We start from the raw sequence: 26,240 nt of genomic DNA on the forward strand, positions 1-26,240 counted from the left end.
TCCCAGGCTGACAAGAGTTTGAGCTCATGATTTGGGACAGGAGTAGTGACCAGCAGAGAACTGAGCCGTAGGACTTGCACCTGCTCCCACCTGCGAAATTTAGGGTATTCACCATGTCAACACCTGCCCCAGTGGGCCACTATTGGATTCAATCCATCTGATGCAAGGTAGGCTAGTCTTTGCCAACCTGGTGGCCTCCAGTAAGCCCAGCCAACCCAACTCAACTGCCCAACTGGTGCTTGGCCTGCAAGGCTATTGATCTGACACCCGGCACTGTGTCCTCAAATGCTCCCAAGAAGCACCCAAAATAGCTGCGGGTGACATAAGATCTTGCTTCCTCTTTCCTCGACCGTAAGTGACCAACACCAAGAAGTGCCCAGATTAGCTGTGAGTGATGTAAGGTTTTGCTTCGCCTTTATCTGCTTCCCTGCAAGTCACCAACACCCTTCCGAGGAGACATCCCACACTGTCCCAAAGGCAGAGGAAGAACGCCAAAGGACTCTCTTTCATGTCTGATGCTTTGATTTGATGTTTAGTCTTCTCAAATGGGGAGATCTTTTGAGCAGACCAGCAGTGGGAACACTGAGAAGACTTATCTCTCACAGAGAGGCCTGCTATTGTCTAAAATTCCAAATGGCGTCTTCATCTGAAATGCGGATGTTTCAGATTTAGAATGTGCGTGGAAGGGATTTTGATCTTATCCCCCTTTCGGTTTACTTCAGGGGGGTGAGTATTGGGAGCGACATTGCAGCCCTGATGAATTAAACCAATTTAATTTTGCTTCATTCTTAAGGAAATCATTCTTAAGGAAATCAGCTGATTTCCTTCAGAATGGATAGGTTTTACCTTCTTGCAGTCCATGGGACTCTCAAGAGTCTCCTCCAGCGGCATAATTCGAAAGCATTAATTCTTTGGCGATCAGCCTTCTTTATGGTCCAGCTCTCACTTCCATACATCACTACTGGGAAAACCATAGCTTAGGTATTCATTATTTTAATCGGGAGGAGTTAGCAGTCAGCAGCAGTCAAACTTAGCTCATTGCAGCTTCTGGGAGCTCATGGCCTAGAGTTGCAAACAGGCCTCTCAAACGGGGGCATTTGCAAGGGCATTTTGCAGAGGAATTTAAGGGGGAGGCAGAGAGTACTGTCTCACGGTGTACATAGGACCAAGAGACATGGCGGTGGGGAGCTGATGCAGTGACCTGCCAACACCTGTGCCATGTTTGTGCATGCAGGGGCTGTTTGTGCACTTGCGCACAGCGACACACTGCTTCTACAGAGGGTCCGTCCGGCTTCCTAGCCCTCCCCAAACGCACCCGGCCTGTCACGAACAATGTGTGTTTTGCAAGTGCAAAAAATACTTGGGGCTTGACCCTCAAGGACGGTGTCCATTACCCTCTCAGTCAACACGGGCGCTGCAATTTGGACTTTATCTCTCTTTAATGAGGTCAAGACCAGGAAGACCCCTTTTCCCCTTCCAACAATAGAGGGGGATTTGCTTTCAGCTCAGGGTGGAAAACAGGCCGGCTCTCACCAGCGTCGACTCACCACGTATCGCTGTTCCTGCTGCTGTCTCCAAAGATAAGATGTCGCAAGAGGCAGGCTTGGACTACTGCCAGGACCCCGCACGGCCCACCCTAGACAGCGGCAAAAGGCAAGGGACGGAGAAAAACAATGAGCGCCGTTTGAAGCTGGTGAGAAGCTTGCACAGGCTGCAAGCCTCTTCAGCTCCACCTAGTCTCCTGCCTCTTGTTTCCCTTTGTCTTCTGTGTTCTTAACCGCCATGGCCCAAATGTCGTGGACGTTGCGACCGGCTGAAAATTCTGCGCTTGTAATTAAAAGGTTGCGTCCCTGGATGTTTTCCCAAAGAAGAAAACCTTAGAACAGTATGCGCAGGCGATGCCAAGATCTGGAGCATGTGGTTGATTTGTTCTGTCGTCGAGGGGTGAAGGAGGGGTCTGATTTCTCTCAGTGGCCAGGTGGCCTGGGAGCAAACGGCTGGAGCAAAAGAGCTCAAATATCCCGGCCAGGAGGAGATTTGAACCCTGGTCTCCCCGTCTGTATCCTTCTAAGTCTTACTCTTAAAGGTAAAGGACCCCTGACCATTAGGTCCAGTCGTGGACGACTCTGGGGTTGCGGTGCTCATCTCGCTTTACTGGCCGAGGGAGCCGGTGTACAGCTTCCGGGTCATGTGGCCAGCATGAGTAAGCCGCTTCTGGCGAACCAGAGCAGCGCACGGAAACGCCGTTTACCTTCCCGCCGGAGCAGTACCTATTTATCTACTTGTACTTTGAGGTGCTTTCGAACTGCTAGGTTGGCAGGAGCAGGGACCGAGCAGTGGGAGCTCACCCCGTCGCGGGGATTCGAACCACTGACCTTCTGATCGGCAAGCCCAAGAGGCTCAGTGGTTTAACCCACAGTGCCACCCGCGTCCTAAGTCTTACTCTTAGGAGGTCAGTAATGGGTCCTCAGACTTGAGCACATGGGACACTGATACGAAGTCCTCTTCCTTAAGGCAGCCAACTGGGCAATGTTTGGAGGGTTCAGACTGGGAGACCAGGGTTCGAATCTCCACCTGGCCAGCGTGCTCACTAGGTGATCTTGGGCCCATCACTATCTCTCAGCCTAACCCACCTCACAAGGCTGTTGTGGGGCTTAAATAAGGAGAAGGGAGAACCACGTACGCCCCCTCAAGCCCCTCGGAGGAAAAGGTGGGGCATAAATGCAATAATCAAATAATAAACATATAAACAAACAAACAGGCTGTGAAGATGCAAAAGCATATGTTTGGAGATCACACAATTAAAAAAAATATTCATTGCTTTTACGAGGAAATGTTTATAAATGGGTTTTTTTAGGACGTGTTAGGTTGGCTTGCCAAAGAGCGAAAAACTATTTCGTTTCGTAAGTGATCGCCACAATCCTAAATGGAACAGAGGTGGCAAATCTCTGCCCCACTCCAGGTACTGCTGGACCCCCAACTACCACCAGCCCTACTCAGAATGGCCAGCAGCCAGGGATCATGGGAGCTGAGGTCTAGAAATACACGGAGCACGATTCTGCTCTGTGCATGAATATTTGGAGGGGAATGACTGAACGGAACTTTCTGTGTCCTGGAGTCGCAGGTGATCTGCTCTTGTCCCAGAAGTGGGATCGGTGCATCAGGAATTCTGCACATGCTGTTTGCCACAGCTTCCGGTTCCTTCAGCTGCTTTGCTCATCCCGGGCCCCAACTCTATGACAAAGGCGGCACGAGTGTGCATTGCTGCCAAAGAGCAAAGACAGTCTTTCGTGAGGTCACCAGTACAGTCGCATCAAGATGTACGGTGATTTATGCACAAGCACAATTGACCGAGCCTAGTGTTCCGTCCAGATGAAAGTCCCCTTGTGCACTATTGCACTAGCACCATTCCAATGGGGCTGGCCTAGGACTGCGCCCCCCCCCCCATTTCCCCCATAAATTGTTCCCCCAGTGGCTTCGAAATCCTGTCTCCAGGCTTTACCTTTTTCTGCACAATGCCATACTTCAGCTGAGGGTTGTCGTTAAACATAAAGCTCTGTATTTTCCATTCCTCGCTGAAGCAGCCGAGGCTGGAGCCAAACAACAGGATCTTCAGGTCCTTGATTTAAATGAGAGGGGGAAAACATGAGACTAAGAATTAAAAAAAGGGAAGGAAAGACCTCCTGTTCTTTTTGAAATCTAATTCTTCACTCTGGGGGGTGCACACAAACTCCCAACAAATAAGAAGTTTTCAGAGACAGCCTAAGGGCGCATGCGTGATCCGAACAGCTAGGATTCCAGCCAGCCACGCCCTATTACAGGGAACTCCATTCCATTTTCTCTTCCCCTGCATTATAAACCCCCCTGTCAGCATTCTGAGACCCCTGATTCCTGCAGGGATTTCCAAGCAGGAAGGAGAAACCCAGTGGCACGCTGCCCGAGCCTGTCTCGCCACACTCGTAAATTTAATAAAAATAAATTGCGTATACAGTTGTCCTGATTAACCAGAGGAGTCGTTTTTTCCTTCCCTCACAATGTTCCTTTGGCATAAATGGCTGTGTGTGTGTGTGGCTTTTTGGCTGCAGACCCACTTGGGACTCAACCAGTCTTCCATTATCTTCAGGAAGGATGTGCCAAGCCTAATTGTTAAAAGAAAATAGAACCCACTGCAGCTCGGGGGGGGGGGCAGATAATTAATTTAAAGTTGAAAAGCTTTTTTTTTCAGGGTATTTGTGGGCCTCGCCATCAAAATATTACAGCGTGGAGCACTCCTGCTGCTGGCATTACTGTTTCTTACCCACCCTCCGCCATAAAATCCCAGAATGGGTTCCACCACTTTGGCACCAACATTGACTCTTGGTATGTTTCTGAGCACAATTCAAAGTGTTGGTGCTGACCTTGAAAACCCTAAACGGCCTCAGCCCAGTAAGTGGTACCTTGGGTTAAGAACTTAATTCATTCTGGAGGTCCGTTCTTAACCTGAAACTGAGGCACCACTTTAGCTAATGGGGCCTCCCACTGCCGCCGCGCGATTTCTGTTCTCATCCTGAAGCAAAGTTCTTAACCTGAGGTACTATTTCTGGGTTAGCGGAGTCTGTAACCTGAAGCGTATGTAACCTGAAGCATTTGTAACCCGAGGTACCACTGTATAACTGAAGGAGTGTCTCCACCCCCATCGTTCTGCCCAGACACTGAGGTCCAGCTTGAGGACCTTCTGGCGGTTCCCTCACTGTAAGAAGTGAGGTTACAGGGAACCAGGCACAGGGCCTTCTCGGTAGTGGCACCCGCCCTGTGGAACTCCCTCCCACCAGATGTCAAAGAAATAAACAACCACCTGACATTTAGAAGACACCTGAAGGCAGCCCTGTTTAGGGAAGTTTAAATGACTGATGCTTTAATGTATATTTAATCTTTTGTTGGAAGCTGCCCAGATTGGCTGGGAAAACCCAGCCAGATGGACGGGGTATAAATATTTTGTTGTTGTTGTTGTTGTTGTTGTTGTTGTTGTTGTTGTTGCCAGATGGACAGGGTATAAATATTATGTTGTTGTTGTTGTTGTTGTTGTTGTTGTTGTTGTTGTTAAAATATGGTATTAAAATCAGCTTAAAACACTTTGCAGTCAAAGAGAATAGGTGAATCTTGAAGGGCAGGGTAAATGAAGAAGGCTAAGTTAAAGAGACGCATCTTCAGCGTAAGACAGAATTTGTGCAATGAAGGTGACAGCCAACTTTTGAAGAACCTCTCTCCAAAGAGCTGGGCCTGAGACCTCCTAAATGTTGACCACACTGGGCTAGATCTGGGGGTGCTGGTCTGCTTCCGTGTACAGCAAGTGTCATTCGGCCTTTCCAACAGAATGTTCTGCATCGGCCACATCAATGTGTTTCTTACCCTTGCAAGATAGTAGTCAATGGGCTTTGACGTTACTTGGACAGCATACAGAGCAGAAGAGTCGGGGATCATGTAGACGTCCTCCAAATTTTCTTCGTCCTCGACATCAACTGCGGAGGGCAAAGGAAAGGCTGTTTAATACCCAGAACACATACTCAGAAACATGCAACCCCAAAACATTAGCTTTTGTGGCTTTGGCAAGTGAAGGCACCCTCCGCTCTCTTCCAGTCTTTAAATATGTGTTCCGTCTACATATCTGACACGGCTGAAGAAGAAGAGTTTGGACTTGATATCCCACTTTATCACTACCTGAAGGAGTCTCAAAGCAGCTAACAATCTCCTTTCCCTTCCTCCCCCACAACAAACACTTTGTGAGGCGAGTGAGGCTGAGAGACTTCAGAGAAGTGTGACTAGCCTGCATGTGGAGGAGCGGGGAAGCGAACCCAGTTCACCAGATTACGAGTCCACCCCTCTTAACCACTACACCATGCTGGCTGACACACACAAGCATCACCCTCCAGGAATACTGATTTGACACGTACATAAAGTTCTGCTATAAAGAATTTGGATTTTCATTACGAGAGCTTGGGGTCATAGCAGGCAGCTCGATGAAGACCCAGTGCGCAGAGGCTCTAAGATGCTACTGGAAGGAATTTTTTTATTTTGTTTTGACTATGGCAGACCAACACAGCTACCTACCTGTAAATGAAACATATGTTGTAGATATTTTCCCACATTTATTATGCTATTTTTGTGGCATACAAATAACATGAGAAAACTTGCTATACTTATTTGTATAACGTTATTCTTGTTTATAAAGCCCAATAAAATAAATCAATAAAAATTTCTATCGGCCTCCAGAAATAGCGATGGATAGACGTGTAAAATCCTTACCCTCGCAATAAGTGAGCTAGTTGAGAACGGAATAAGACATACCTAGTTCCAGAGCGTCTTGGTTCAAGCTGTCTTTGCTGGGAGAGGACACAGGCATTTTTCTGGACAGAAACAAATTAAGTACACAGATGACTAAACAAGAGGCAATTTATCAGAAAGGCTGCTGTATAAACAGAGATGAACAACAGCATTTCAGCAAGGAGAGCAGTTTTTCATCCGCATTCTGTGCTCAGAAGGATGGGGGCGAAGGGGGCATCAAGTCCCCCACCCCCCTCAACAAAATTCAGGGACTGTCAATCTCAGTTCTCAGTTTCGCGATCTTAAATTCAGACCTCCACAGCAAATTTGCCATTTCTTCTTTAATGCTTGCAGAGATTCGCCAGCGCTTCCAATTTCTCCCAATAAACCCATTCTCGTCTGCAGTTCCGACCAACGTACACATCTTAGCAAGCAGTTTCCCCTAAGGGAGTGCATTTTTGTGAGGTATTTTGCTATCACATTAGTTTTCATGCCCCAAATATGTGCATTTTTTGTAAATGTTGCTTGGTTGGAAAAGTGCGCTGCAAAAAATCAAGCGAGTGAGAATTCTGAAGGATAGCTGTATTTGGGTTTGCAAAGTGTGAATTGGGTAGCTTCTCACTGAAATGCAAACAAAATTAAATCCCCCCATTCCTATTGGGGGGGGGGAGTACAATTTTTAGGCGGGGGAGAATGCCCTGCTGCCATGTTTTCTCTGAAAAGCCCTGGCAGGCTACTCTATATGATGTAGCAACACTCATATAGTTTCAATATCTGCCATTTTGGGATGCAGGAAATGGTTGCTCCAGCGATGGACAGGAGTCCTGATGCTACTGCAAATCCCATCCCTGCAGGGGAAAGTCAAAATTGCCCTTTCATTTTAGTATCTGCTAATAGATTAGTGAAATGGAAGCGTGGGTGCAATTTTAGCCAGGTCCTTCAAAAAAACCAACAACCTTTTGACGTCATGTTGTGCCTTGAGAGAAAACTATGGGAAAATGATGTACCGGTGGTATTTAACCCCTACTAAGTTGGCAAAAATGTATAGGACAAGTACAAATACCTGCTGGAAATGCAAAGAAAATGAAGGTAACTTTTATCATATGTGGGAGACTTGTAAGGTAATAAAAGCTTTCTGGGAGATGATATATCAAGGGTGAGCAAACTTTTTCAGCAGGGGTCCGGTCCACTGTCCCTCAGACCTTGTGGGGGGCTGGACTATATTTTTTGGGGGGGAATGAACGAATTCCTATGCCCCACAAATAACCCAGAGATGCTGTGCTGGTCCCGTGGGTTTCCGTGAGGCATGGTCTGAGTCCAGTCTGAGGTCAAGGGTACAGTATTGAGGCCGTCCGTCAAAGCTGAAGTTGGGTGCAAGGAAGGGAGTTGGGCGAGGTCAGGAGATCCGGCAGGACAGGGTGCAGGCAGGAACTAGCAACCAACAATGTTGCTCCTGCAACCTGGGACTGGGGCTGGCTGGCTTTTATCTGCCCTGAGGCATAGGGCAACCCCGACCCTCTGGGGACTCATCTCTCCTGGCCTTAAGGCGAGCCCTCCTCCTGCGGGAACTTACTTCCCTCCGCCTCTCTGCCCTGAGCCTCTGCAGCTCAGGAGAGGCTGGAGGCTGACCGGACCCAGAGGCAACCTCAGCTTCCCCTGACGGGGCTGAGAGTGGAGCACCTGCAGGCCATGGGTCCTCCATCACCTCAGGAGCCAGAGCAGACTCAGCTGACGCCTGCACCTGAGGATCCAGCACAGGTGAGGACCCTTCAGGCTCAAGTCCCAGCCCTGGCTCAGCTTGTTCTGGAGGCAGGGAATCCTGTGCAAGCTGGGATTCCTCAGGTTCAGCCGAATCCCAGGCCATCACAGATGCATTTTAAATAAAATCACACATTCTACTCATGTTACACCAGGCAGGCCCCACAAATAACCCAGAGATGCATTTTTTTTAAAAAGGGCACATTCTACTCATGTAAAAACATGCTGATTCATGGACTGTCTGTAGGCCGGATTTAGAAGGCGATTGGGCCAGATCCAACCCCCAGGCCTTAGTTTGCCTACCCATGTGATATATAATGAAATGGAAAAAAATGCTTAGAATAACCTTTGTTAAGAAAACAGAAGCTTTTCTATTAGGAATTATAGGTACCGATATCTGAAAGGACAACAGCCGCTTGGATGCTACTAGCCCAGAGATGGAAAGAACACAAAGTCCGTACCAGAGAGGATTGGCAAACCAAGTTGATGGGACTACGCCAAAATGGCAAAACTGACCGGAAAACTCAGAAACCAAGAGGACAAAAACTTTATAAAAGAATGGAGGAAATGTAGAAGTTATTTAGGAGACCACTGTAAGCAGATGGAAACATTAGCAGGATTTTGATTTCACCGGTAGTGTAACAATCACCATGGATAATATGGTTTGATATAAAAATTGGAGTGTGGAAGAAGATGCAGCAGAAAATGTTTAAAATGGGACCCCATGGAGAGGGTGGGGGAGGGGAGTCCTGAGATTCGGAGGAATTTCTTTATATGGATATACAGTGGTACCTCGGTTTACGAACTTAATCCGTTCCGGAAGTCCGTTTTTAAACCGAAAACGTTCTTAAACTGAGGTGCGCCTTCCCTAATGAGGCCTCCTGCAGCTGGTGCCCTTCCACCATTCGGAGTTCGTTCTTAGACCAAGGTAAAGTTCTCAAACCGGGACACTATTTCCGGTTTTGCGCAATTCGTAAACCGAATCGTTCTTAAACAGGGCTGTTCTTAAACCGAGGTACCACTGTACTTTTTGATTCTTTGTTTATAATTTTGTATTTGTAAAACCAGTAAAAATGATTTTTTTAAAAACCCAAACCTCTTGTCACAGAGGACTTTTAATTCTTATTTTGACTATTATTGCATGGCACGTTGCATGGGCTCCTCCCTCCCTCGTTTTGCACATTGCGTTGTCTTCCCATCGGGCTGTTAAACCTACTTGGATCTGCTCCAGTTTGGTAACTGAAATTGGACCATATTCCTGGCATCTCTTTGTCTCCACAGAGTGAGGGAACCGTTTCCACACCCAGATGGGAGGAGAGACGGAGGTCGTTATCCAGGATATGGGATCCCACACATTCCCAGCTCAACAATGTCATCGCATCAGCGACTGCCGACTTGCAACATCCTTCCCATTCATACGTTTCCCCTCCTGGCTCTTTAGCAGGAGATGAGCAAAGCAGGGAACTCCCTTCGTGACATTCAGGACCTTCGTAGCAGAATACGGGGGGCTTTTTCTGGTGGGGTGGGGGTGTCTCCTGGACCTCTGACTGCTGGACCCCTTCTGAAACTTAAGAACATAAAGCTAGTGCTTGTTCTCACCCTGGAAAGCTATAAGGAATTGATTCAACAAAACGTGACTCAGTCAGGAGAACTGAAGCATGCGTACACACTGGAGTAGAAAATGAATCACCGGCGTTAGGGATGAGTCAAAGCAAAAAAAGAAAACCCCACCCAGCGAACATCCGTGTTTTAAAAGACCAGCCATGGGATTGAATCAAATGGGTTGCAAATCAATAAAATTACATTGCAGTGGGGTATGGTAACCTTTGGGACGTGGGTGGCGCTGTGGGTTAAACCACAGAGCCTAGGACTTGCCGATGAGAAGGTCGGCGGTTTGAATCCCCATGACGGGGTGAGCTCCCGTTGCTCGGTCCCTGCTCCTGCCAACCTAGCAGTTCGAAAGCATGTCAAAGTGCAAGTAGATAAATAGGTACCGCTCCAGCGGGAAGGTAAACGGCATTTCCGTGTGCTGCTCTGGTTCGCCAGAAGCGGCTTAGTCATGCTGGCCACATGACCCAGAAGCTGTACACCGGCTCCCTCGGCCAATAAAGCGAGATGAGCGCTGCAACCCCAGAGTCGGCCACGACTGGACCTAATGGTCAGGGATCCCTTTACCTTTATGGTAACCTTTGGCAAGGATATCTAAAAGGTAAAGGACCCCTGGACGGTTAAGTCCAGCCAAGGGCGACTGTGGCTTCGAATCCCACAGCGCTCTTATTCCTTTCCTGATGAGTCCGTTCAAGATTTGCCTTGACTCAACAGGGTCAGATTCCACATAGTGATTTTATGCAGTTCATAATGGAAATATTCCCCATCTTGTAATGTTCAATTATATTACGAGATGAGCACGGTTTTCCTGAAGTTCTTCAACACAAAATGCAGAGCAAGCTTGTGCATGTGTGCCATCAGCAGGGTGTCTTGGGAAATGTAGTTTCTCAAGGTACCTGAGGGTGACCTTGGGCCAGTTGCTGCCTCTCAGCCTAGCCTACCTCGCAGGATTGTTGTGGAGATCAATTAGGAAGGAGAGTACCTAATGAGCACCTTGGAGAAAAGGGTGGAGCATGAATGCAAGAAACAGACAAATAAATAAGTGTGCACCAGGGTACAACTGTGGCACCTGCACACTGCCTCCCAGTCAACACAATGCAAAAACCACAATCCAAAAAGTTGAAACAAGAGGGTTTCTGGGACTGGGAAAGACTCGCAAGGACTTTACCACCGTTTCCCCTTCAGCAGATGATCTCGCAATCACAACTATTGTATACATAGCACGCATGGGTTGGTGGAGCAAGGAAATGCACGGTTCCCGCATGTTGTAAGAAGGAAGCAATCCATCACATTAGGAAAAGGGGGCAGGAAGAAAATAGGCCTCCCCATAAGGAAGCCATACGGCGCTCTCTCCAGATTGACAGGCCTCCCCCTTTTGATCTCTGCGTACCGCGGGCCCAGTGTTTACACGAAGAGCAACGCTGCTGGGGAAAGTCCCTCTCTTGATACAATAAGGCCCTCTTCCTCTACAGCTTCCTATTTACAGTATAGAACAAATACACAAAGGGCTTCTTAAATAAGCAGTGGTCACCGGCCACTTCAAAACAACCAATTCTCCTTACAGGAGAAATCAGGCTGCAGCATTGGGATGGCTTGCTTGATGGGTTTTCCACGGCATGGTGGTAGCTTTAGAAATAAATCTAGAGCCTCAAAAGAACTCTTCTAGGCTTATAAGAGACAGCACCTTGCCAACAAAGGTCCGTATAGTTAAAGCTATGGTTTTCCCAGTAGTGATGTATGGAAGTGAAAGCTGGACCATAAAGAAGGCTGATCACCGAAGAATTGATGCTTTTGAATTATGGTGCTGGGGGAGACTCTTGAGAGTCCCTTGGACTGCAAGAAGATCAAACCTATCCATTCTGAAGGAAATCAGCCCTGAGCGCTCACAGGAAGGACAGATCGTGAAGCTGAGGCTCCAATACTTTGGCCACCTCATGAGAAGAGAAGACTCCCTGGAAAAGACCCTGATGTTGGGAAAGATGGAGGGCACAAGGAGAAGGGGATGACAGAGGACGAGATGGTTGGACAGTGTTCTCGAAGCTACCAGCATGAGTTTGACCAAACTGCGGGAGGCAGTGGAAGACTGGAGTGCCTGGTGTGCTCTGGTCCAGGGGGTCATGAAGAGTTGGACACGACTAAACGACAACAAGGCTTATAAGAACAGAAAGAGAGTTTGTAGGATAAGTCCAGTGGCCCATTTGAGCCAGCATCCTGCTCTCACAGAGGCTGAACCTATTATTATTATTATTATTTATACCCAGCCACACTGGCACACTGGGCACTCCCAACAGATAAATAAAAAGAATAAAACATCAAACATTAAAAACTTCCCTAAGCAGGGCTGCCTTCAGATGTCTCCTAGAGGTCAAATAGCTGTTTATTTCCTTGACATCTGACGGGAGGGTATTCCACAGGGCGGGCGCCACCACCGAGAACGCCCTCTACCTGGTTCCCTGTAACCTCACTTCTTGCAGGGAGGGAACTGCCAGAAGATACTTGTGGGAAACCTGCAAGCAGGATTCGAGCAATAGGGGACTGTCACTTAGAAGCATCGCCGCCTCCAACCATGGAGGGTAGAGGATAGCCATCATGGCTAGTAGCCATCAGTAGTCCTCTCCTCCATGAATTTATTGCATCTGGGTTGCTTTTAAAGCCAGAATAATAATAATAATAATAATAATAATAATAATAATAATAATAAATTTTATTTATACCGCACCCTCCCAGGCCAGAGCAGGGCTCAGGGCAGTTAACTCCAGTAAAATTACAGTAAAAACATAATGGGGGGGGGAGGGGAACAATTTAAAATACAGGTTAAAATGCAATTTAAAATGCAGCCTCATTTTAAAAGTAGCCCATAGATCAAAACCATAAGGGGAGGGAAACATAAGGGTCAGACTGAGTCCAAACCAAAAGCCAGGCGGAACAGCTCTGTCTTGCAGGCCCTGCGGAAAGATGTCAAATCCCGCAGGGCCCTGGTCTCTTGTGACAGAGCGTTCCACCAAGTCGGGGCCAGTACTGAAAAGGTTGGTGACTGTGACTGTCTCCTGTGGCAAGGAGTTCCACAGTTTAAATGAACGATCTATTTCCCCATACGAGCCCAAGACGGTGCCTGAACATTATCCTGGATTCCCTTCTCTTGGTATCCAGCTTGTGGCTGGATGCACTCAGTGGTAATAGGCAAGGCGTTCCCTTTCTGTCTCTCGCTATCCAGAGGCAAAGTTGGCAGGGGTGAGGTGTTCCGTCTCTGAAGCAAGGTGCCAGCTGTCATTCCCTTCTGCCATTTCCTGCCTGCCAGGGCTCCAAAGGCAGCGGTGACGTCAAGCTGGGGAATAGGGGGCACAGGAAATGAAGAGCTGCCCTTTGCAAGACGACAGCCTGGGAGTCAGAGAGGACGGGAAGAAGACTCAGACTCGTAAGCTGGGCCCAGAGACAAAAGGCCCTTTCCTCCCCCCAAAAAAGACGACGACACAGGACTTCCTTCCAAAATTCGGTACCAACTCCACCAATTCCTGGTTTCTGAATCAGAGCCAACACCCACCTAGTGCAGCTCTGGAATAATATATGCATATATATATATATTTACAGCTGTAAAGTTAGTAAGATGTACCAATCAATGAAAAGATAACCTTTAAAAACCCATTTTATTCTCTTGTTAATTATGCTGTGCATTTTATATTTGACTTCACTTAGCAATGTTTGTTTGTTTTTTGAAATCTTTAAGGTTTTTTTTGTTAACTTTGTGTTAAATACGTATTCTGCAGTTGACCTCCTTTGTAATGTTTTATTTTGAAATCTTTAAGATAATATTTTACATTTTCTGTTAATTATGTTGCTTTGACTGTATGTTCTATATCTGACTTTCTTCAGAAATGTTGGGTTCTGGATTGTTTTACTGATGTTTCAATATGATGTAAACCACTTTGAGATTTTTCTTAAAAATATAAAGTGGTATAGAAATGAAATAAATAAACAACAACAACTGTAACTGAGCAAAGCACAGAGGTTCTTTGCAAGGTTTTCTAAATGGCTCAGGACCACAATACCTCAATGACAGCCTCTCTCCATATGAACCTACCCGGACCCTGAGATCATCCTCTGAGGTCCTTCTTCATGTTCCTCCTCCTCAAAAGGTCTAGAGGGCAGCAACACGAAAACGGGGCCTTCTCTGCAGTGGCTCCCTGTCTATGGAATGCACTGATTTATTAATATGTAGCATTTATAAACCACCTTTAAACTATTTATGCCGCACCAAATTGCACATCCCTCGCAGCTGCCTGATGCTTCATGACCCTCTTTCCATCCCAGAATAAATTGGACAGAGCACAAAGTCGCTCAAAAACAAACTGGATTTTTTCTTCTTCTTCAAAACACACAGATACAAGGTGAATCTTGGCGCCTATTCACATTCCTATCCTGTACATGAAAAAACAACCCAGCGTATTGCCAATAAATTTACCTGCCAGGTTAGGATGACCAGAGGCAAGATGCCCTTTATCATTCGACAACACCTGGCATCCACTCAGGTCCCATATGAGAAATGACAATTAATCAATCGAGAGAACCTGCACAGAAACATCTGGAGAAACCTATCGGATTACAGTCTTTAATATGCATCACAAACCAGTTTTCTAAGTAACTTGAAGCTGCTGCTATGCCTTTTTCCAAGAAATGACAGACTAGCTGCTATTGTTGTTGTTTATTGTATTTTAAATTATGCTTATTACATGTGAAAAAGCAATCAAATGCATTAAAAGAAAAGGCTGCGTCATCTGCCACGAGACCAGAGTCCAGGGAAATCTAATGGATATCAGGCTTCCCTTGAGAGGGCCATCTTTAGCATATGCGCCACCGGGGTGCAAAGATCCGCCCAGCGCCCCCAAATTTAGTTAATTTATTGGCATTGTAGGGGAGGAAGTTAACAGACAGGACTGTAAGTTGTTTTTATATGCAGTAACGGCAGCAAGAATAGTATTGGCACAAAAATGGAAGCAAGAAGAATTACCGACGAAAGAACAATGGCAAATGAAATTAATGGACTATGCAGAATTAGATAAATTAACAGGAAGGATTCGAAACCTGCGGGACCAGAGATTCTTAGAAGACTGGAGTAAATATTTGAACTATTTGAAAAGCAACTGTAATAAGCAGATTACGCTGGTAGGACTACAAGAAGTTCTGTAAGGAGGATTATATGAAATATTGCAAGGAAGACTATGAAGAGAATTATTACTTAATGATAATTAAAAGTAATAGAGAAATTAAGAAATGCAGAATAAGTGATAAAGAACGGAAAATCTTCAGAGGTTGTTGACGGAAGTCTAAAATATTGTATAAGATAAGAAGTTATGTTAAATGACTGTTGGAAATGGTATGTTAAAAAATTAATAAAAATGTGTGCGTGTGTATATATATACATACACAAATAATTTACTTAGTTTCGCATGCACAGCGCCACTGAGAACGTCGAGTCTGACAAGCGCCGCCGTTGTGAATAACAAGCACCGCGTCTTTTGTAAATAAGTGCACAAAATCGAAAGTCCTTTAGTGAAACAGTAGGTATACATTTCAGTAATACCTAAGTATATATGTATTTTGTTTTTCTAGCTTGATGAAAATTATTTATTATTCCGTAACACGTAGATAGTTAAGAGCTTAGGCGGCTTCAGCGGCGCGCACTTGGCACCCCCCGAAATTCAGCGCCCGGGTGCCCTGCACCCCTTGCACTCACAGGTAAAGACGGCCCTGTCCCTTGATGAAAGAAGTGAGACAAGTCACTCTGGTGCGGAAGGTGGCAATTGCAGTTTCTATTTTTTATTTTTTAATTAATATTTATTAAAGTTTCAGAAAAAATAAAATCACATTAATAAACAAGAGAAATTTGAAAAGAAAAAAGAAAAATACACAATAGAAAATACAAAATACAAAATACAAAATACAAAAAGATAAAAAAAGGAAAAAACAGTTAAAAACAATTCCGTCTTTTCATAACTTCTTTTACATTTACTTGTTTCCCGGACTTCCTCATACCTCCCTCTTTTGTATTCCAATTCCGGTTGTTAATCCAGCAATTTCTTTCCCTCCTTTTTAATCCCAATCCTTAATCTTAATATATTATATTAGATTTTTACTTATTTGAAACCAATTTTTCCATTCTTTTAACTTTTTTAATCCTAATCCTTAATCTTAATATATTTATAGCTTTAAAACCTATACAGCTAGAAGCCATTTAACTTCAATCCAACATCATTCTAACATTCATTAATTTTGCAATGTTTCTGTAAATAATCTTTGAATTTCTTCCAATCTTCTTCCACCGACTCTTCTCCCTGGTCACGGATTCTGCCAGTCATTTCCGCCAGTTCCATATAGTCCATCACCTTCATCTGCCATTCCTCCAGTGTGGGTAACTCTTGTGTCTTCCAATACTTTGCGATAAGTATTCTTGCTGCTGTTGTAGCATACATAAAGAAAGTTCTATCCTTTTTTAACACCGATTGGCCGACTATGCCCAAGAGAAAGGCCTCTGGTTTCTTCAAGAAGGTAGCAATTGCAGTTTCTCTCCTCTAACTGTGACAGAACTGTATTGCTAACCAGAATAAGGGGCAGTTGGATGTGCCCCCCCCCTAAATCTAGAGCGTAAGGACTGGGCTGGTTCCACAGCCAGCCAAATGTTCCACATAATACACAGGAGCGGCACTGACAGAGCAAATGGCAAGGCTTGGGTAGAGTTTTATGGAGAGGGAAGAACTAAGCCGCGGTTTAGATAATATTAGATAAACACTTTTCCCATCCCCAGAGCCTGTCCATGTTCCCCAGTGGCTCAGCACTCAAGAGTGGTGTCACAGGTTAAGCGCTGTCTCAAAAACTTTTTACAGCCTCCGCTGCTGGAGGGTTAACTTGTGAGAACCGCCATGCGTGGCAGCTTAGGAAAACGGGCTGCGAAGAAAACAAGACGAAAACTTCCATCTGCAAAAAAACCAAAGAGGATTTTGCTTTACAGGCTGGGATAGCAGGGTTGAAGCAAAGCGTTAGAGAAGAATCGGGGGAAACGGGTTTGCTGATCTCACGAGCCTGCACTAAACTTGGACCAGCCTCGCCAAAGATAATGGTATTTACGAACGGCAGATTTCCTCCTTGAAATGTTGCAGGGAAGGAAGAGCAGTGACTGTACGCTGAATGCATCAGGTCCAAAGGGAGAAGAGCAATTATCCCCCCCCCCCCCAATCTTCATCAGATTTGCAGATGACTCCAAACTGGGAGGGGTAGCTAATGCACCAAAGACAGAACAACAGGATTCAAGATGACCTTAAGAGATTGGAGAACTGGGCCCAAGCTAACAAAATGAGTTTCAATAGGGACAAATGTAAGGTTCTGCACTTAGGCAGGAAGAACCAGATGCACAAATATAGGGTGGGGACACCTGGCTTGCTAGCAGTGCATGTGAAAAGGATCTAGAGGCCTTACTAAACCACAAGCTTCACATGGCTCCTACCAACTTTACAGTTCTATGATTCTATGAGTTAACAGTGTGATATAGCAGCAAAAAACGTGGCTGCTCTTCTAGGCTGCATCAACAAAAGTACTGTACGGCGTCCAGGTCAAGAGAAGTAATGTTGTTGTTTAGTCGTGTCCGACTCTTCGTGACCCCATGGACCAGAGCAGCCAGGCACTCCTGTCTTCCACTGCCTCCCGCAGTTTGGTCAAACTCATGCTGGTAGCTTCGAGAACACTGTCCAACCATTTCGTCCTCTGTCGTCCCCTTCTGCTTATGCCCTCCATCTTTCCCAACACCAGGGTCTTTTCCAGGGAGTCTTCTCTTCTCATGAGGTGGCCAAAGTATTGAAGTCTCAGCTTCAGGATCTGTCCTTCCAGTGAGCACTCAGGGCTGATTTCCTTCAGAATGGAGAGGTTTGATCTTCTTGCTATCCATGGGACTCTCAAGAGTCTCCCCCAGCGCCATAATTCAAAAGCATCAATTCTTCAGCAATCAGCCTTCTTTATGGTCCAGTTCTCACTCTCGGTAATAGTACTGCTCTATTCTGCCTTGGTCAGACCACACTTGGAATACTGTGTCCATTTCTGGGCACCACAATTTAAGAAGGATGTCGACAAGCTGGAACGTGTGCAGAGGAGGGGGACCAAGATGATCAAGGCTCTGGAAACCAAGCCTGATGAGGAACGGTTGAAGGAGCTGGGAATGTTTAGCCTGGAAAAGAGGAGATACGAGAGCCGTCTTCAAATATCTCAACCGCTGCCATAAGGAAGATGCAGCAACCTTGCTTTCTCCTGCCCTGGGGGGCAGGACTCGAACCCATGGCTTCAAGTTACGAGAAAGGAGATTCCGACCAAACACCAGAAGGAATTCTGGAAGTAAGAGCTATTTGACAGTGGAACGGACTCCCTCGGAAGGTGGTGGACTCTCCTTCCTTGGAGGTTTTTAAGCAGAGGTTGGATGGCCAGCTGTCATGGCTGCTTTAGTTGAGAATCCTCCATTGCAAGGGGTTGGCCTAGATGACCTTTGGGGTCTCTTCCAACGCTATGATTCTATGATCCAGTTTACCTCAACACATTTTCCAGTGTTTGGAGCCTTCCCACTGCCCACCACCAAGGCCCACCAAATTTGGAGAAGGCCCAGGGAGCATTTAAAACAGTGACCCTTATTGTTGTGCTGGGCCTGGGGGTAACACGAGTAGCACGGTCCAAGTCCGGTCCCGAATCCAGGGGTTCTGCAAGGAGTCAGTCCGACAGGCCGAGGCAGGACACGAGGCTGCAAGTACTCAGGTCTCTCCTTCTCTCAGACCTGAGTCTCTGCAGCTCGAGAGACGTCGGTGGGTTACTGGACCCAGGGGCCGCCTCAGCCTCTCCTGACCCAACCGGTAGTGGAGCAGCTGTAAGTGATGGCCCAGCTGGAGGCAACGAGGTAATACCCGCATCTGGATCCAGGGCAGGCTCAGGCCCCTGACTCGGCCCAGCTGGTGCTTGTTGCAGGGGAACCTGTGCAGACTGGGGCTCTTCAGAATCAGGCCCCATACTTGGTTCAGATGATGCCTGAGGCAAAGGATCCGGCGCGGACTGAGACTTCTCTGGATCCGAGTCCGAGCCCCAGTCCCAGGCCATCACAGTGTTTACCTCCTGCCATCTATCCCTCCTTCTCTCCTCTGAATAGGAAAGAATTAGTTGGCCCAACATCTCATCTTTGGCATGGAAGATTTCGCCTCCTCCACCCACCCACAACTCACCTACCCTGCACAGAGGCAAGTGCTTTTTAATAGCTCCTGAAATATCACTGCAAAAACCTCATCATTTGATAACGGGTTGTTTTCGAGCTGCGTCCATGGAGGGATCCTGAAATGGCCACAAAGGCTTAAAAGGCCTCTATTGGAAAATTAGTCATGTTTCAGAGAAGCATCGTTTAAAAAAAAAGGAGACACTTTAGGCCATTTTGCTTCCCAGATGATTACTCCAAGCTGTGCCTTTGCACTTGCGAGAGAGAGAGGGGCTGTTGGCAGGTCCCTGTACACAAACACGGAGCTATAATGGCTGTGTTTGCACATCACATAGAACCATAGTGGATCATAGATCATAGAATTGTAGATTCTAAGGTCATCTATGTTGGGATTACACTCCTCCCGAGCTGCAGATGTGTGGGATTATTGCATGTCACATGTCTGTTTACATTCCAGCACAGATTACTGGACGCGGTAGGGATGCGGGTGGCGCTGTGGGTTAAACCAGATAGCCTAGGGCTTGCTGATCAGAAGGTCAGCGGTTCGAATCCCCACGACGGGGTGAGCTCCCTTTGCTCGGTCCCTGCTCCTGCCCACCTAGCAGTTCAAAAGTGCAAGTAGATAAATAGGTACCGCTCCGGCGGGAAGGTAAACGGCGTTTCCGTGCGCTGCTCTGGTTCGCCAGAAGTGGCTTCGTCATGCTGGCCACATGACCCGGAAGCTGTACGCCAGCTCCCTCGGACAATAAAGCGAGATGAGCGCCGCAACCCAAGAGTCGGTCACGACTGGACCTAACGCTCATGGCTCCCTTTACCTTTACAGATTTCTGGAGCCCATGAGCGGAACTTCCGCTCTGTATTGCTTTTGTTTTTCACTCTCTCCAAGAAGAAGAACAAGAAGAGAGGCCATGTTTTTCTTCGCCCTGATTTATGTATAATAAATGCGTAGCTTAGTATCGTATCCACGCCTCGGGCCTGATTCTGTTGTGCGATTACTCTGCCGAGTAATGTGTGCTCAAGCATGACCTGCAGCTTGAGTCGCCGACGCATGTCGGAGGAGAATGACTGATGGATCTCCGCAGCGGCAAGGCTGAGAGGGGTGACGCTACGGCTAGGACCGAGCCAGCTGGCTTTTCATCCCCGGTTCCAACAATCTAGTCCAACCCGCTACAATGCAAGACTTTTAGCTAGGTTTTAATCAAGGGGCTTAGGGGAGCTTTCCAGAGCAAGGACCACACCCCCTTCTAAGATTCTTAAATGTCCTGCAGTCACTTGATTTCTCCCAAACTTTTTGCAAAGCCAGCCACTGCCATCGCCATTCCTGCGCCGTTTCTCCTCGTTCAAAATGCACGATGCAAAACACCAAAAGGCTGTGTTTATATGTTGTGGCTTAAATATATATATATATATATATATATATATATATAGTGCACAGAATACTTCTGCTGTGTTCCTGGCTTGCTGGGTCCTTGTCGATTCTCTCCCAGCTGAGATCCACTCCAGCAGAAAACTGAGTCTCCCCTCTGCTCTGCCACAGCCGGTTCTTGTCAAAAGTGCAACGAATATTATGGGGGAAAGTTCCATTTGCTAGAGCTGGGATAGATCTCGGTGCTGGGGACCATTGCAAGTGAGGGGTGTGGGGAGGAAGTACCCTATAGCCTGTGCTTTTAAATCCATGCATTTCATTTTTATTTTTTTTAAATAATATTTATTAAGATTTGAAAAGTTACAAAAAGAAAAAATAGAAAACAGCATACTAAGCAGAAACAGAACATCACATCACAATAAAAAAGAAAAAAAGAAAAAGAAAAAATAAAACAAAACACAATGAATCTTCCCATAACTTATCTTTCATTTGCTTGTTTCCTTGACCTCCTCACACTTCCCTTTTTTGTATTCTAGTTCAATTAGCTATTTCAGCAAGTCCTTTCCATCTTTTCCAGTTTATGTCCTCTATTTTATCTTAATATAATGTAGCTTTCCCTCCTTTCACCATTTAACAATCTATTTTTTCTTAATCCTTTACAGCATCTCTGCTAAAACCACATTACTTCATTCCAACATCCTTCTAACATTCCTTAATTTTACAATGTTTCTATAAGTAAACTTTAAATTTCTTCCAATCTTCTTCCACCAACTCTTCTCCCTGGTCTCAGATTCTGTCGGTCATTTCCGCCTAAATCCATGCATTTCACAACTTCCACTCCTCGTACAATTGGAAAACCGCAGATATTTATTATGCTTCCTGGGAAGGGAGGACCACTTTTATTCCTGGGGAATCTTTCCATAAATTAAACTCGAGACAGTCGCAGGGAAACCAAAATGCTTGTTTACAAAGCTATTGTACTACCAACCTTACTGTACGCTTGTGAAACATGGGCCACTTATAAGTGCCATCTCCAACTCCTCAAAAGATTCCATCAACGGTGTCTCCGAAAAAATTTACACATTGCTTGGGACGACAGGTGAACTAATACCAGTGTACTGGAAGAAGCAAAGATCACCAGTGTTGAAGCAATGATTCTTCAACATTAGCTTCGTTGGACTGGTCACGTTGTGTGGAGGCTTGATTATCGTCTTCCAAAGCAACTACTCTATTCCAAACTTAAAAATGGAAAGCGTAATGCTGGTGGTCAACAAAAGAGGTTCAAAGACTGTCTCAAGGCAAATCTTTAAAAATGTAGTATAAACATCCACAACTGGGAAACGCTTGCCTGCGAGCGCTCCAATTGGAGAACAGCCTTTACCAAAGGGGTCATGGGCTTTGAAGACACTTGAACTCAGGACGCCAGGGAGAAACATGCTAAGAGGAAGGCACGCTTGGCAAATCCACACTGTGGTCAACTCCCGCCCAGAAACCAATGTCCCCACTGTGGAAGGACGTGTGGATCCAGAATTGGCCTCCATAGTCACTTACGGACTCATTGTTAAAACCGTGCTTATGGAAGACAATTTTACTCAGCTACGAGCAATCGCCGAAGAAGAAGGAGAAGGAGAAGGAGAAGAAGGAGAAGAGGAAGAAGACGAAGACGAAGACGAAGAAGAAGAAGAAGAAGAAGAAGAAGAAGAAGAAGAAGAAGAATCATCCTAGGAAGAGTCCCAAGGACTATATAGAGAAGAAATCCAGCCCTTAGGCCTGAGATTCTCCACTCTTCTTTTACCCTTCCCTAAAACAAAAACCAGCATCTTCCTTTCACTGGCCAGCTATTTATTTATTTATTTTAAACCCTCTCCCTCCCTGATGCCTCAAATTCATTGCTCTTCAGACGGGTCCTTTTGATGCAGCGCTCTGGTTCTCGGACCTAATCCCTCTCTAGACAGCATGCATAGGCAAAAAAATAAAATAATAAAATAAAGGTGCCTGAGGCTAGTGGTGGATCAGCAACAGGCATTTTTGAAAATGTCAAACCACAGGGTGGGTGTTTAAAAAGAAAGAATGAAAAACCATCACCACCACCAACAACAAAAAGTAGAACGGGAAGTAAAAGAACAAGAAATGTATTTCTTGTTTGGCGTTTCAGAGGGCACATCCCAGAATTCCCAACAGCTGGAACTGACAGAGAGTTGTCTTCCAAGGACAGGAGAGGAAAGGGCCAAGTCTGAGCTAGTCGTGGTTAATGACGTCTTTAAAGTCCTGTGATAACACTTAGAACAGTCACTGCTCCTCCCGACCAGAGAAGAATGGGAAACCAAGCTGATGGAGTTATGTATGAGTTATTTAAACCACAGAGCCTAGGACTTGCTGATCAGAAGGTCGGTGGTTTGAATCCCCGCGACGGGGTGAGCTCCCGTTGCTCGGTCCCTGCTTCTGCCAACCTAGCAGTTTGAAAGCATGTCAAAGTTCAAGTAGATAAATAGGTACCACTCCGGCGGGAAGGTAAACAGTGTTTCTGTGTGCTGCTCTGGTTCGCCAGAAGCGGCTTACTCATGATGGCCATATGACCCGTAAAAACTATGTGCAGACAAATGCCGGCTCCCTCGGCCAGTAAAGCGAGATGAGCGCCGCAACCCCAGAGTCGTCTGCGACTGGACTTAACGGTCTGGGGTCCCTTTACCTTTACCTTAGGCCAGTGTTTCCCAACCTTGGGCCTCCAGCTGTTTTCGAACTACAATTCCCATCATCCCTGACCACTGGTCTTGCTAGCTGGGGATTATGGGAGTTGTAGTCCAAAAACAGCTGGAGGCCCAAGGTTGGGAAATGCTGCCTTAGGCAAACTAAGGCCCGGGGCCAGATCCAGCCCACAGACGGTCTGGGAATCAGTGTGTTTTTACATGAGTAGAATGTGTCCTTTTATTTAAATGCATCTCTGGTTTATTTGTGGAGCATAGGAATTCGTTCATTCCCCCCCCCCAAAAAAAATATAGTCCGGCCCCCCACAAGGTCTGAGGGACAGTGGACCGGCTCCCTGCTGAAAACGTTTGCTGACCCCTGATTTAGGAGACCACTGTAAGCAGATGGAAACACTGGCAGGATTTTGATTTCAATTATACTGTGACAATTACCATGGAAAATATGGACTGATATGACAGAGTATGGAAAAAGATGCCGTTTTAAATGTTTAAAATGGGCCTCCATGGAGGGTGAAGTCCTGAGATGCGGAGGAATCTCTGTATATCGAAATATGTTTTATCATTTTTCTTATAACTTTGTATTGCAAAATCAAATAAAAATGAATTTCGAAATAACAGTCACCCCAGAATCCTGGGAGGTGTAGTTGGTTAAGGGTGCACAGAGCTAAAATTCCCAGAGTTCCCTGGGAAGGAGTCTGGCGGGTCCTAGTTTCACTCAGTTTGTAGAACATCATCATCATCATTATCAACAACACCTGAATTTGTATACTGCTCTGCGGTTCACAACATAAAATCACAACATGAAAACCACAATATATATATACAGTGGTACCTCAGGTTACATACGCTTCAGGTTACATACGCTTCAGGTTACACACTCCGCTAACCCAGAAATAGTGCTTCAGGTTAAGAACTTTGCTTCAGGATGAGAACAGAAATCGTGCTCCGGCGGTGCGGCAGCAGCGGGAGGCCCCATTAGCTAAAGTGGTGCTTCAGGTTAAGAACAGTTTCAGGTTAAGAACGGACCTCTGGAACGAATTAAGTACTTAACCTGAGGTACCAGTGTGTGTGTGTGTGTGTGTGTGTGTGTGTGTACAGCAGCAAGCCAATAACCCCTAGCAAAACACATTGAACAGGGCATTGGATGCCGGAGCATGAGACTCTTAATCTCAGGTTTGTGGGTTCGAATCCCACATTGGGCAACAGATTTCCGCATTTCAGGGGGTTAGGTTAGATGATTCCTGCGTTCCTTTCCAACTCGACGATTCTGAGATTGTTAAATCACTCTGGGAAATGTAGTTCCTTGAAGGGGGCCTCCTAGCAACTCTCAGCACCCTCAACAAACTACAGCTCCCAAACTTCTTTGGGGAAAGTTGTAGCTGTTTAAATGCTTGCCGTGAACGTGGCTGGAGGGGGGGGGACAAAATCTTTCTTTGCGCCACACGCACCTTTAGAAATCTCCCAGCGTGGCCTTCCCCCTTCCTAAATCACCTTGTTTTTCTAAAGACTGGAGCCCCGAAAAGTCACTCTCTCTCCTTGCCTGGAAGGCATTGCAATCCTGTGATCGCTGATCACACCCAACCAAGCTGAACTGAGGCAGCTCCTCCTGCTCAAAGGCCAGCGATGTACATCTTTCAGAAGCGTTAGTTAGAAGCTCTGAGTCACAGCATTTTGGACAGTAATTTTTGGGAGCTGGCAGAAGAGGGGCAAGCTATCTGCCAATGAAGCAATGGGAGGGAGCATTGGTTTTCAGAGAGTGCCCTCTGCTGGACTTCTGGACGTATGACCGTACTGCAGGCATCCCAAGTCGGAAACGAAAACCGTTCAAACAGTCCATCTCCCTCCGCAGGGTGACTCTGGGAATCGTAGCTCTGGGTGGGTAATAGGAGCCTCCTAGCAGCTAACAAGCACCCTTAAGAAACTACAGCTCCCAGAATTTTTCGGGGGAAGCCACAGCTGTTTAAAGTGTTACCATAGTGCTTTAGATGTATGGTCTGAATCTGACGTATAGATGGTATTTAACACCAGCTAAACTGGTGGTGCTGTGGTCTAAACCACTGAGCCTAGGGCTTGCCGATCAGAAGGTCGGCGGTTCGAATCCCTTCGATGGGGTGAGCTCCCGTTGCTCAGTCCCTGCTCCTGCCAACCTAGCAGTTCGAAAGCACATCAAAGTGCAAGTAGATGAATAGGTACCGCTCCGGTGGGAAGGTAAACGGCGTTTCCGTGTGCTGCTCTGGTTTTGCCAGAAGCGGCTTAGTCATGCTGGCCACATGACCCGGAAGCTGTACGCCGGCTCCCTCGGCCAATAAAGCAAGATGAGCGCCGCAACCCCAGAGTAGTTCAGACTGGACTTAACTGTCAGGGGTCCCTTTACCTTTACCTTTAAACTTGCCAAAAACTTGCAGGAGGCAGTGGAAGACAGAAGTGCTTGGCGTGCTCTGGTCCATGGGGTCACGAAGAGTCGGATTCGACTAAACAACAACAACAGAGTTTGAAGGGACCACGAGAGTCATCTAGTCCAACCCCCTGCAACGCAGGAATCTCTTTGCCCCACGTGGGGCTCGAACCCACAACCTTGAGATTAAGAATCTCATGCTGTTACCAACTGAGCTATCCTAACCTACCAGAAAATAAAGCACTGGAGTAGCATATTTACACACAAGCGTGTCGTTTTAAAACGACGTTTTAAATACGATTTCAATCATGATCCTACCTGAATTCTGTATTTTGAGGTTCGCTCTTTGGTGTGGATCTCGCTGTCCTTTCACGGTCAGCTCCCATCTGCCTCGGAAGAAAGTTCAAGCGGCTGCTCCCCTTATTCACCTCCGCAGGGTACAGGGGCACAGCTTTCCTTTCTTCAACTGGGCGTCTTTCGGACATCAATTTGGCGAACGGGCCTTCGATGCTTTGGGCTGAATTTCTTGCCGCTTCCCCGCCGGCATTTGTGTATGGGCCAGGCAGGATCGTGGATGAATAGTCCTTGGTTACGTCGATGGAACGGCCAAGGTGCGGAGAAAAGAGATTTGCAGATGGCCTGGAGATTCCTGCCCACTCTTGCGAATCCCCCATTGGCGCGGCCAAACGGTCCCCGGTTTCCTTTTCCTCTCCAGGTTTAAATGTTCTCTGGATTCCAGATGGTTGTTTCGTGCGCCGTCTTTTCAAGGAGTCCTGAAATAAATTGTCGAGAGAGGAGAGCGGTGGTCAAAGCACGAAGCTTTTAATCTCGGGGTTATGAGTTCGCGACCCACATTGGGCGAACGATTCCTGTATTGCA

At 46.5% G+C, this 26,240-nt stretch overlaps 1 protein-coding gene across 2 annotated transcripts in view; it reads right to left on the reverse strand.

The window, feature by feature from the left end:
- Positions 1 to 26,240, reverse strand: part of MINDY4 (MINDY lysine 48 deubiquitinase 4) — a 95,820-nt gene that overhangs the window by 57,715 nt on the left and 11,865 nt on the right. For both annotated transcript variants that reach the window (XM_080974064.1, XM_080974065.1), the window contains exons 5-9: positions 25,680 to 26,134; positions 6,325 to 6,383; positions 5,389 to 5,498; positions 3,503 to 3,619; positions 1,548 to 1,636 (exon numbers count right to left, since the gene is read on the reverse strand). In XM_080974064.1, coding sequence (XP_080830190.1) covers positions 1,548 to 1,636; positions 3,503 to 3,619; positions 5,389 to 5,498; positions 6,325 to 6,383; positions 25,680 to 26,134 — 830 coding nt within the window. The remainder of the gene's footprint in view (positions 1 to 1,547; positions 1,637 to 3,502; positions 3,620 to 5,388; positions 5,499 to 6,324; positions 6,384 to 25,679; positions 26,135 to 26,240) is intronic.

The sequence above is a fragment of the Podarcis pityusensis genome, assembly GCF_964106645.2.
Source record: "Podarcis pityusensis genome assembly, chromosome: 12".
In the NCBI taxonomy this organism is placed as follows: Eukaryota; Metazoa; Chordata; class Lepidosauria; order Squamata; family Lacertidae; genus Podarcis; species Podarcis pityusensis.